The 13,273-nt window shown below is 34.6% G+C and overlaps 1 protein-coding gene across 17 annotated transcripts in view; it reads left to right on the top strand.

Annotated features, from left to right (window-relative positions):
• ARB2A (ARB2 cotranscriptional regulator A) overlaps positions 1 to 13,273 on the top strand; it is a 405,614-nt gene that overhangs the window by 22,959 nt on the left and 369,382 nt on the right. For 3 of the 17 annotated variants that reach the window (XM_064596382.1, XM_064596387.1, XM_064596378.1), the window contains exon 2: positions 9,871 to 9,994. The exons of 13 other annotated variants lie outside the window; for them this stretch is intronic. In XM_064596382.1, coding sequence (XP_064452452.1) covers positions 9,889 to 9,994 — 106 coding nt within the window. In that variant the 5' untranslated portion in view covers positions 9,871 to 9,888. Of the gene's footprint in view, positions 1 to 3,732; positions 4,409 to 9,870; positions 9,995 to 13,273 lie in introns of those variants that run through there. One more of the 17 variants, XM_064596379.1, reaches the window with a different exon arrangement.

Below are 13,273 nucleotides of genomic sequence, written 5' to 3'. Positions count from 1 at the left end.
TACAAACCCAAGATCAAGACTCACATGCTCTTCTGACTGAGCCAGCCAGATGCCCCTACTAATTTATATTTTGATCAGCAGTGCGAATAAGAATCTTCCTCAAACTCCATTCTTTTTAACTTTTGGTATTGCCAGGTTTCTTAATTTTTTCTAGTCTAGAGAGTGTAAAATAACATCTCATCACATTTTTATTCCTTGCCCCAACATCAAAACAGTAGTCTATATTTTTCCCTAAAAGTTTAAAGTTTTGGGTGCCTGGGTGGCTCAGATGGTTAAGTGTCTGCCTTCGGCTCAGGTCATGATCCCAGGGTCCTGGGATCGAGTCCCGCATCGGGCTCTCTGCTCCTTGGGAGCCTGATTCTCCCTCTGCCTCTCTCGCTCTGTCTCTCATGAATAAATAAATAAAATCTTAAAAAAAAAAAAAAAAAGTTTAAAGTTTTGCTTTATGCCCTTAGTGCATTCAAAATTGATCTCTATGTATGGAGTCAGGTAGGTATCTTTTCTTTTCTTCCTTTTTTTTTTTTTTTTTTTTACTATATAGTTAATCAGTTGTCCCAATTATTGAAAAGCCCATCCTTTCCCCAGTGATATGTTAGTATCATCTGTGTCACATAAATCTGTTATGTGTATCTGTTTTATAGTTCTCTTCTATAGTTCAGTTTATTTATTGCAATACTAGTGACTTACTGTGTGAGTTATGGTGATACCTAATAAGGCAACTCTTCTATAATATTCTTCTTCTTAAGGTGTGTCTTAGCTATTCTTGGCTGTTCTTCTATAGAACATTTTGTATTAATTTTTCAAGTTCTGTTGGGTTTGAATGGAATTATATTGAATCCATTTATCAGAGGAAAACTGATATCTTTACGGTATTGGGTTTTTCTCTGAATATGATATATCTCTTCATGTATTTCAGTCTTCATTAATGTCTTTCAATAACATTTTATCATTTTGTGCATATAGGTTTAATACATCTTTTGTTAGATTTATTCTTTTTTTTTTTTTTTTTTAGGTTTTATTTATTTATTCATGAGAGAGAGAGAGAGAGAGGCAGAGGGAGGAGCAGGCTCCCAAGGAGCAGGGAGCCCGATGCGGGACTCGATCCTGGGACTCCAGGATCATGACCTGAGCCGAAGGCAGATGCTTAACCATTTGAGCCACCCAGGCGCCCTGTTAGATTTATTCTTAATATGTAGGTTTTTATTTTATGCATTTATAAATGATGTCTTTTTTAAAAAACTATGCTTTATAACTATTTTTTTATAACTGATGTTGGTGGTATTTGTAAATACACTTTATTTTTATATATAAATCACTTTAGCCATCTTGCTGAATTTTCTTTTTATTCCTAATAAAAGACTTAAATATTCTTGTTTTTTGATTCTAGAAAATCTTGTTTCTTGGCTCTTATTTTGTTTTGTTTTTGTTTTATATAGTCATATTATCTGCAAATAAAAACTTTCCCTTTTCAATCCTGATACATTTTCATTTACTTTTCCATATTTTATTATACTAGTAGAACCTCTAGAAAACTTTGATTAGAAGTGGAAATAGTAAAGTGGTAATGATGGACATTCTTTTCTGGTACCAGATTTTAAAGAGAATGTTTTTAATATATTACTATGAAGAGCAATTTTACCGTATTTCTGTTTTGTTTTGTTGAACCTCTTTATTATGTAAAGGGTGTTCCTTTTTTCTTACTTTGCTATGAGTTCTCTTCCAAAAATGAACCTTTTTGGATTTTATTGAATTTTATCAAATACTTTTTCTGCAGATATTGTTTCTTCCTTTATGATAATTTAGTGAGCAGCATTTGTAGATATTCTGAGTTTTGTAATGTACCTTCTAAGTTTAGTTATTCTCAGCAGGAGGGTCACTCAGGAGTCATAGCTATAATGTTGGAAGTGAAGTCTAGTTGTAAAATTGTTGACTCTCATGATCATAGGAAGGGATTCTACCACTTTGTGCTTATGTAGACAATAGTAATGAGAGCCATCTGGCATAGTGTTTAAGCATAGGTCTAGTAACATAAATGTCTTAACATTCCACAAAGTGCCCTTGTGCTGACAACTTCAGTGCCACAGAGTTAATTTCCTGTAATTAATAGTGGGGCTAAGTAATGGTTGCCTTTGTTGGGGAAAAAATATTTTACAGAAGCCAAGAGGGTTCAAAGCCCTTTGCTTTTAGAACAAGAGAATTTTATTGTCCCAAGTCCTTTGTTAATTTAGGCAAGGTATGAATTATGTGTATTGTTTTCTGAATGAAGTAAATAACCACTGTAACTAATATGGTAGTTTAAAGTACTGACTTGAGATTTCACATTCCTAGCTCTCTTTTTTTAAGATCAGATTTTGTAGTATCACAGCAATATAGAGCCTTCCCAGATCTTTCTGAATTCATTGCCTGTTGGTTCCACGATTGGGTGTTGTTGAAATATGGTACGAACATGAAATTCTAGAAAGTACTATCACTTTATAAAGAATTGGGAAATTCTAGAAGTGAAAAAAAATCCATTAAATGAGAACCTTACTCGTACTTAACACATTTAGGTAAAATCAGGCTTCACAGAGATTTTTCCCCTTAAATACTACAACAAGGAATGCACTGTCCGTAGACACTGATTATGAGTGGTACTTAAATGTCTTGTTTGCAGTACAATTGTGATCGCCACAAAGCTTAACTTTACCTTTAAACTTTGTTGCTGGTGTTACTAGTATAGTTTACTGGCATTAAGAGTAAATTGCTTGATTATATGCTTAATTTTTTCTGTTTTTGTTTGTATAGCAAATGGTATGTTTCTAACTTTGAAGTAAGTTAATACAATATGTGGGATCAATTCTGATAATAATGATTAATAATGATAATAATAAAGCAGTATTATTAAATTTCATTCCTTGTTAGAAATTGGATAAAATTGGGGTGTTACTAAGTGGTATATGGTCAAGGAATTAACTAAATCATAACCAAAGTAAATCAGTGCATCATTGGAAGGGGTATGTAAGGAATAGTGACAGGCCAGGGAGGCAAATTACCATTGACAGAGAACCTGCAATGCACAGAACTAGAAGCAGCTGGACTAAAGCACTGTGATTTACAAAAACTTTATATATAATGTTTTCCTTTTATACCTAGGAAATACTGAGTTTGCCCCTAATGTCTAGGTAGAGCAGGTTGCTAAGCTAGCTCTGGTGGGAGGGATAGTAGGGTGGTAGGGACATTGGAAGAGAGAAGTTCTTTAAATGAGTCTGCCTAAAGTCCACTTAGCACTCTTGTTTCATAAAAGGAATGGAGAAGAGTGCATGAAAAGGGCAAGCCTTTTCCCTTTCTAGACTGTGCCTTGACATTTGGCATTATAGTTGTAGAGAAGAGATGGAAAGAGAGAACCATTTAATACACAGTGAGGTACACTCTTCCAGTGTATCTCTTTTGGACTATTGGAATCATCACCTCAAAAAGAAACCTCATACCCATTAACAGTCACTCTTTACTCCCCACCTCCAACACCCAAAACGCAATAATCTATTTTCTCTTTCCGTGGATTTGCCTATTCTTGTCATTTCATATAAATGGAATTATATGTGGTCTTTTGTAGCTGGTTTCTTTCACTTAATGTTTTGAAGATTATTCATGTTGTAGCATTTATCAGTACTTCACTTTTTATTAATGAATAATATTCTTTTGTATGGATATACCATAATTTATCTAATCATCACTTGATAGACATTTACTTTCTGGGAATTAATGAATAATGCTTTTAGGAACATTTGTGTATAAGTTTTGGTGTGGACATGTGTTTTCATTTTTCTTGGATATATACCTAAAGTGGAATTGCTAGGTCATGTGGTAAATCTGTTTAACATTTTAAGGAACTGCTAAACTTTTCTAAAATGGGTATATACCAATGTATATCCCAGCTAACAATGTATGAGGATTTCAATTTCTCTGCATTCTCATCAATACTTGTTATTGTCTTGTTGATTATAGCCATGCCTTAGGGTGTGAAGTGGTATCTTATTGTTGTTTTGATTTTCATTTTCCTAATGACTAATGATGCTGTTCATATCTTTTTTGTGCTTTTTAGTCATTTTCTTTGGAGAAATGTGTACTCATATCCTTTGTTCATTTTTTAAATTAGGTTGTCTTTATTGTTGAGTTGCCAGAATTCTTTATATATTCTGGATACATCTTGTCTCTTAACATATGAAATTTTTTTTTACTTTCAGAAAAAAGTATTTAGAAAAGTACATTGTCACAGCTTGAATTTTTCAGAAGCAGATGCTGAGATAAATTTGGAGTGCAAGATGTTTATTAAAGATCAACACTTAGGAAAAGAAGGAGGACAACAGGATTGGTTGGAGAGAGAAGTTGACCTTAATGCAGGTCTGACAAAACCTCCACCAACCTGATGGTGAGCTCTGGAGCAAATATTGCCTGTCATAGTTGTCTGCATTAGTCTGAAATGGTGGGGCCTTCATATTCCCACTTGACTCAGTTAGTGACTAAGCCAGTCAGCCTGGGAAAGGCATGATTTTGAGTGAGGCAACTCTCAGCATCTGAGGCAGACTCTGAAGTGGGGAAAAGTGGGAGGCTCTTTGCTAACTGTACTCGCTGCCTCTGAGCAGCAAGTTCCCCTTGAAGGGGGCATCTGGGGTTTGGGTTCACCTTAGTGTCTATCATATGCATATTATATTTTAAAATCTAAGTTGAACCTTGAGTTCACATAATTTAGCAGAGATGCTGGTAAGCATATATATGGAATGAGAAAATTTGATGTAGGCTTTGCAAGTAAGTTACTACTGCTATTTCATAGTATTGGCTACTTTGAAATCTTATGAATATAGTAGTTTCTACTAGTTTAATTTGGCCTGGAGTTATGTATATTAATAATATTGTTTATGTTTTATTGTTTATGTTTACCATAGAATTCAAAGTCTCTGAAGTAACTTATGTGACATTTATACTTGACCCATATAAAAGAGGCTATTTGTTCGAGATACTCTGTTTTTCCAAAGTTTTGAGCATATCTTTTTGAGAATTATTTTGTCCTCAGCCATAGCTCTGCTATTTCTGCTCCATATTATGAAAACTTCATAAAAGACTGCTTAAATTCCCTTTTTTCTTTTTAGGGGCTTCAAAATCAAGAATTATCTTAGTCCTTGTTTAATTTCTTAGTTTGAGTTTTAGCATTGTTTTGAAGATATTCTAAGGATTTCATTCTAGCCTTGTTGAGCTTGTCTTTTTGCTGGGCACAAAGCAATGTGAAAATTACCCAGGTGACTTCCAGTTTTGGAACCTGTTAAAAAGGCACAGTAGTGCATTATCAGTTTCTTCTAAAATCTTTGTATTTGGCATTCCTTAACTTTTGACTCTTTCTCTTAGACATTTGATTTACCAAAGTATTGTGAGGAATGATGAGGAGTAATTTTTATCAATCTTAACTCTGAACAGCAAACCAAATAGACTGAGACAATTTTGGTCGACATGTTTCATCTCTATATAATTAACTACGTCCAACTTGCTCAGACTCCAAATTGTAATACTTCCTGATAATATAAATTAGTACACAAAAATGAAAACTTTCTATAGCATAAACTGTAAATTGAAACTGGAATAGTTTAAGTAATTTGACTCCACCATGCAGGTAGAGGGAGCTCATAAGAGCTTCTAAGTAGGGGTTAGAAGACCGGAGTTAGAATCCCCTTACCGTCTGGGATGCCTGAGCCAGGTTATTTAGCTTTTCAAAGCTCAGGATACTTCTGAGTAATAGGGATATTTTGACTGTAATTTGAGTAGATCTTTTGGTTTCTCGAAACTCTCTGTACCAATTCACTCACTGTACTTTCTTCCACAAGTTGGCTGCTATTTGCTGGATTTCCAGAGCCTGACTTAGTAAGCATAGATTCTTTGAGCTCCAGAGGTCGTAGGGAATTAACCCAGTTTTACTTGTCTTGTGATATATATTATACTTTCATCATTGTATTCAGAATGTGAGGTGGAAAGACCTTCTATTACAAAATCATCTATATCTAGTTCCTATTTAATACCTACCTAAAAACAAACAGACGTAGAAAACTTAGGCGTCTGTGTATTTTCCTATACATATTATAAGTGCTCATGCCATATTTTGAGCAAACAGGGCAACCAAGAAATATTCTACTGTTTCATGTTTTGAAATGCTGACTGGATAAAGATTACAGATGACAAGTTATTTATAGCTTTATTTATACATGGTGGATTCTCTGTTGGAATCATAGGAGGAAAGAAGATACGATAATTGCTTTGTGTAGTTCACAGAATGAAATTGCAAACTGAGATGTTTTGAATCTAGTTTATACTATAACCATTTCTAGGAAACCATATTTAAACAGCACTGGTTATCATGAAGTATACAACATGTCAACTGTGTCTCAATTCACGTCAGTAAAAACCTTCTACCACTTTATTCCCTATAACCTAACCTCCATCAGATAATACTAAATAAACTATGTTGAGTGCACATATTAATATATATCAAATGTATCAGACGGCTTGCTGGCTGCATTTTCAGTAGTGTTTATCTGTGGTCATGCAGGTTATAACTCTGAATTTTTATTAGGAAAACTAAATTGAGAATTTATAATGCTCCTGATTTAGCTTCACCAGCTGTGCCACAGCCATGGAAAATAACTCGAGAGGGTAAAAATCTAACAGTGAGTAAGAGCAACAGACAAATTGCTTTTGCTTCATGCTTACCTGCTTTGCATCTGCTGCTAGAATGTTTAGGATCACAGATAATAATTAGTAGTCTCTTAACTTGTATATCATCACTTCAGTAAATTACAACATGTATTTTTTGGTTATCTCATATAAAATAAGAATATGATTATTAATTGCTGTGAGAATCTTGAGAATCTTCAAAATGACTCTTTAAAATGTGCATCTTCTTTTTTTCCCTTCTATCTTTTACTCATTCATTTTTAAATTCAACAAATATCCAGTGAGTTCTAAACATGCCAGACATGTGCTAGGGACAGACATGGTACCTGTCCTCAGGGAGATCAAAATCTAAAGGGGGAATGTGTTATTAAACATTGTACAGTATTTAGAAAAGCTATAGAGCTTTTTTCCCAGTTTTTTTTTTTTGAGATATAATTGACATTTAATACTGTGTAAGCCTAAGGTGTACAATGTAATGATTTATATAGGTATATATTGCAAAATGATTCCACAATAAGGTTGATTAACATATCCGTCACCTCACGTGGTTAACCATCTTTGTGTGTGTGTGTGTGATGAGGACTTTTGAGATCTACTCTCGTAGCAGTTTCCAAGTATGCAATGCAGGATTGTTAATTGCAGTCACTATGCTGTACACTAGGTCTCCAGAACTTTAAAATGTGAATCTTGGAAATTATTTTAGCACCAAAAATATTTTATAATGTCACTCGTTAAAACAGTCACAATGAAATAATAGTATAAATCGTTCTGTTTAGAAATCAGACAATTTGGAGCCAATGAAAAATAACCTAACTGCTTATATTTTAGAAGAAATACTGGGTTGGCAGAGGGATATGGTAAACAATGCAAGAAGTCCCTGTAGATGGTTAATTTAGTTGTGGAATTGTTAACAGAGAGCAGTGCATGGGGTCTCTCATTATGAACATTTCTCTTCAGTTTCTGCTATAGGATGGTGTATAATAGGGAGTTGCTGGTAAAACCTGTGCACAAACTTGTGGGACTTGACAGATAAGACTAATATCCTACATATGAATAGATAAACCTTACAAATAATGCTTTTTTATGACAGTGATACAATTATCAGTTTAGGTCTTACATATTTTATAAGGAGCTATTTTGACAGTTTGTTTTGGTAGCTAGAGAGTTAGGCCCCCACCTGGGCCGTGACCGTGTCTCTTTTAACTCACCACTGCACCCTGGTATCTTACACATCACCCACCATACAAACTACAAGAGTTTCTTGAAGGAATGTAGACACATTGTAGTCCTATAGATTTATAGAGTTTTCAGTTACCTGTTCATAGAAAAAAAAATAGCAGCCTCTTCCCCGCTAAGTGAGAATGCCTTCCCAGTCAAAAATATTCTCATATTTTAGTTATTCCTATTAGAAAACCTCTGTTGACAAACAGCGTTACTGCTAGTAATAGCAATGATTAGCTATACGTACCTTCTATAACACTAATTCTTGAGCTACATTTGATAAATGAGGAAACTGAAGATTTTGGATATTGTTTTGTCCCTGGCCACAGAGCTATTATTAAATGGTGAAGCCATGATACATTTATAACAATTAAAAAATATATAAGCCAGCATACATTGAGCACTTAATTACACATCAGGTACTATGCTAAATATTTTACATTTAGCCTCACTGTAACAGTATGAGGGAAACATGATTATCATTGCCATTTTTCATATTTGAAAATAAGGGACAGAGAAGTGAAATAATTTGTCAAGGGTACATGTAGTTAATGGTGAAGCCAGAAGGTCTTTCCTCTTATACCACCCCCCATACCTCCAGTTAGAATTGAGATAAGGGCAATATGATTTATGACTCTTTGGAACATTCATAGTTTAAAAATATTTTCAGTGTTATTTATACTTTTTTTAAAAGATTTTATTTATTTATTTATTTATTTATTTATTTATTTATTTATTTATTTATCTATCTGACAGAGAGAGAGAGAGAGCACAAGCAGGCAGAGTGGCAGGCAGAGGGAGAGGGAGAAGCAGGCTTCATGCTGAGCAGAGAGCCTAGGACGCTGGGATCATGACCTGAGCCGAAGGCAGACGCTTAACTGACTGAGTCACCCAGGCACCCCTCAGTATTGTTTTTTTAAAAATATTTTCTGCTATACTCTGTTGATTATGAAAATGTCTCAGTTTTTAAAGATAATTATAAAATATTCCTCTGAATGGAAACTGAGGTTTGCTTTGTGGATAGCAAATAAATTGGGTTCCTCAATCAGAGGAACGTTCAGTTTTGTTTTATTGTTGTCATGAATGTAGTTTTTATATAATTTCATTAACAGTCGTGGATTGACTAAATTAGTTTAATTTTTTCCATTGTATGTGTTGCATTTTTGTCTTTTAAACTTTATGGATAGTGGGGGTTTTTTTGTTTTTTGTTTTCGTCTTCTGTCTTTTTTTTGTCTTTGATGGTTTTGGGAATAAACCATCTATTTATAGTGTAAATGCCTTCCCTTTGGCCAAAATAGAGCAGAATTAGATTTTTAACGAATCATAATTTTATATTATGATTGTTTACTGGAGTGCCATTTATAGAGAATGGCTTCCAGACATTGAATTTGACATAGTTTCATTTTTTAAAGGGCTGATTTTCTCCCTTAAAGTTGTATTTTGAATTACACCAGAGGTAACTTAGTTACTTTATATGTATTTTTCTCCTTCTGACTGACTGTTCTGGAAGGAAGACATTCTGACCTTGTAATTGGCACATGCTTATAGTTTATTTTAAAGGAAATTTCAGGCTTTTAAAACTACCTGCAGATATTTTTTAAAAAACATTAGATGATAGAGAACTAAAGTTACATAGTAAATTTAGCTAAATTAAATGCAGTGACTTTAGGTATCTGTATGTATAAGGTATTGTGTTTGGTGACACGAGAGATATAAAGGTGACAAAAGCTTGATACCTCTATCCTGGGGCTTGTAATCTGTTAGCTGACCCAGACAAATACGTAAATAACTATAATGCAAGGCAGGCTACGATAAGTACTATGGTATAGGCATCAACCAAGTACAGTGGGAAGTCAGAAGAGAGAGATTAATCCCAACTGGGAGGATCTAGGAAGTTCTCATGGGATAGGTAGGATTGAGTAGAGCTTAATTTATTGCTTTCATTCATTCTAGACTGTCTTCTGAAGATTGATGTCTATTTCCTTGAGCTCTTTAATTTTGTTGCCCATTTGGATAAGCATGGCACAAATCCAACAGGGAGGTCCAGATGAAAAAGAAAAGACTACAGCACTGAAAGGTACATACTTAATTTGCTTTTTCAGGGTATTTTCATTGTGCCTCATGAAGGCACAGGAATATTTAGGTGATCTTCCATTCATTTCAATTCTAAAATAAGAATGTGAGTATTTAATCCATTTGTAATTCTTTGTATTCCTCATAACAGCTCTTTCAGTATCTGAGATGTAGTATGTACTCAGTAATTAAATCACAGAATCATGTAATTTTATAACTGTAGGAATTCATAAGCCTTTTCTTATCCAAAATCATATATTTAATGGTAAAACTAACACTGTAGGTCTCTTGAGTTGAGACTATTGCCTTTATCATAGTTTGTTGATCAGAATGTCATGCTAGGCTAGGAAAATGATCTGCCTAATAATCCAGTATTCTATCTTTGTGGCATTAATTAGGGATATTTTTTTGAAAGGCTCAACATGTTAACACCCCAGAGTGAATTTACCCTAGACTTTCTTTGGGTATTTTGAGTTCTAGACTTTTTTTTAAGTCTGCAGGCTAAATGAATTTTACTCCTAAAATAAGTGTGCTTTGTTGAACCGAAAGATCTCTTCAACGGATTTTCTAAATATTGAGATGCCAACTATGCCAGATAATGAGTCTCTTTACTTGTTCAATGTAGAGTCTTTGTGGTCTTCATGATGCTTTGTAGGTAATGTCCCAGCCCATCTTGACTGCAGCCATTTTTCTGAATCCCTCACTGCTATCCTACCCTGCTTTATGAGGCTGGATGATGAAGATACCTCAAGAATCTCTCCTACTACCTTTTATCTCTTTTCATGAAAGCCTAAACCATGTATATGATAAAGCAGCCAGTTTCTTAGCTTACAATTTGCCTCATCTTTTCCCTGCTTTTAGAGCTAATGTTCTATCAAGTGGGTGGTGTAACTAGCCCTTACCTTCAAAAATGGAAAATGGCTAAGAGCATTGCTTTCTCTTCACAAATGTGAGAGACAATGATGTATTGGATTAGGGTGGTAGCAAAGAGGATGATGACAGATTCTGGTTATGTTTTGAAGGAAGAGATGACATGATTTTCTGTTGGATTAGACATGGGATGTTAGAGGAGAAATCAAGATAAATTTGAAGGTTCTTGGCCTAAAAAACTCTAAGTTAGATGCTGTGTATTAAGAAAACTGGGAAAGCAGGTTGTGGTGATGGGTAGTGAAAAGCAAGAGTTAGGTTTTAGACATAATAAATATTAAACTGAGATGCCACTTAAACAAGAAGGTAGAAAAGTTCAGTATGGAGTTTGGTAGAGCATTTGGGTTAGAGATAAAAGTTCTAGGAATCATTAGCATGGACGCAATATTTAAAGGACCAGAGGTCCTAATTGAGATCACCAGGGATGTCAGTGTAGACAGAAAAGAGATCTAAAGACTGAACCCTGGGGCATCTCAGCTCTAGGGTCAGGAAGATGAAGAGGAACCAGCAAAAGAAGCTGAAAATGAATTTCTAGTAAAATAGGCTGAGAACCAAGAGCAAGAGAGAGATCCTGAACACCAAATGAAGAAAATGGGAGTAATTCATTCAGTTATGATAATGATTCAGGTTAGACAAGGAATGAGAAATTACTTTTAGATTTGATGACGTGGAGGTCATTGGTGATCATCACAAAGAGCTATTTTCAGGAATTGGTGGAAATGAAAGCTGTACTGAAGAGCTTCCTTATAAAATGGGAAGAGAGGAATTAGAGACAGCTATGGACAATCCTCTAGAAGGTTTCAGTGTATGCTTGTATGCTGCTGGAAATGACTAGCACTCTCAGAGTAATGATTGATTTAGGAGAGAGGACAAGGAATGTGTGTGAGTTTCTTTCTAAATAGACTCGCTGGGTTTCCTAAATAGATTTTGTGCATCTTCAGCCTTACTCGATAATGTGAAAATTACATTTTCCAAATAGTCGGTCCAATTTCCACTTCCTCAAGCAATATATAAGAGTTTACGTAGGTCTTCTGGACTTTAAAGCTACCACAATTATGTAAAAAGAGTATGGATAGGGTCTAAAGATGGAATTGTCTGGATTCGAACTCAGGTGTTTGTACTTACCGTGAACTAGCTACTTAGCTTCTCGGAATTCATTGGTACTACAGGAATAAGAGTGCCTGGTACATGTGAGCTTAGAACAATTAATGAAGGAGTTAAATTGGAAATACTAGAAAATAAAGTGGCAGTGCATAGCAAAGTATATTTAGAACAAAGTGTCAAACTGAATTAAACTTATCTTTAAAGAAATCTACTTATCAGTTTTTTTGTTTTTTTTTTAAAGATTTTATTTATTTATGAGAGAGAGAATGAGAGAGAGAGAGAGCATATGAGACGGGGGAGGGTCAGAGGGAGAAGCAGACTCCCTGCCGAGCAGGGAGCCCGATGCGGAACTCGATCCAGGGACTCCAGGATCATGACCTGAGCCGAAGGCAGTCGCTTAACCAACTGAGCCACCCAGGCGCCCTCTACTTATCAGTTTTATCTTTTATGGGCTATGCTTTTAGTGTCATGTCTATGCATCCTTTGCCTAACCCTGGTTTGTGAAGATTTTCTTCTGTGTTTTCTTCTAAAAGTTTTATAATTTTAGATTTTACACTTAAATTAATGATACCTTTTGAGTTAGTTTTTATATAAGGTAGGAGATCTAAGTCAAGTTGTGTGTTTTGTTGGTTGGTTTTTTGGGACCTGTTAATGTCTATTTGCGCCAGCACCATTTGTGAAAAAGAGTATCTTTCCACCATGGAATTACTTCTTCCATCTTTGTCAAAAATGAATTGGGTGTATTTGGGTGTTTGGGTGGCCTTGTTTTGGGTTCTCTGTTTTGCTCCATGGATCTGTGTCTGTCTCTTCTTTAATATCACACTCAATTGATTACTGTACTAGTATATCTTAAACTCGAGTAGAGTGATTCTTCCCATTTTATTCTTTTTCAAAATTGTTTAACTATTAGCTATTCTAGGTTGTTTGCTCTTCCATATCATTTTAGAGTAAAATTATATCTGCAAAAAATATACTGAAATTTTGATAAGAATTATATTTAAACCTATAGATGAATATGGGGAAAATTGACATCTTTATTGCGTCTTTCAATCCATGACATGGTAGGTCTCTCATTTATTTAGATCTTTGATGTCCTTTATCAGCATTTTGTAATTTTCAACATGTAAGTTGTAAACATTTGTTATTAGATTTATACATAAGTTTTAATTATTTAGAGTGATTATAAACAGTGTTGTGTTTTTAATTTCAGTTGCCACATGTTTACTGATATTTTATGGAGATATAATCAAGT

The sequence above is a fragment of the Mirounga angustirostris genome, unplaced genomic scaffold (genome assembly GCF_029215605.1).
Source record: "Mirounga angustirostris isolate CCGP_5_RB_7025 unplaced genomic scaffold, mMirAng1.0.hap1 SCAF_7, whole genome shotgun sequence".
Taxonomy (NCBI): Eukaryota; Metazoa; Chordata; class Mammalia; order Carnivora; family Phocidae; genus Mirounga; species Mirounga angustirostris.
The sequence above is the reverse complement of the archived record's forward strand: the minus strand, read 5'-3'. Positions and strand labels throughout refer to the sequence as shown.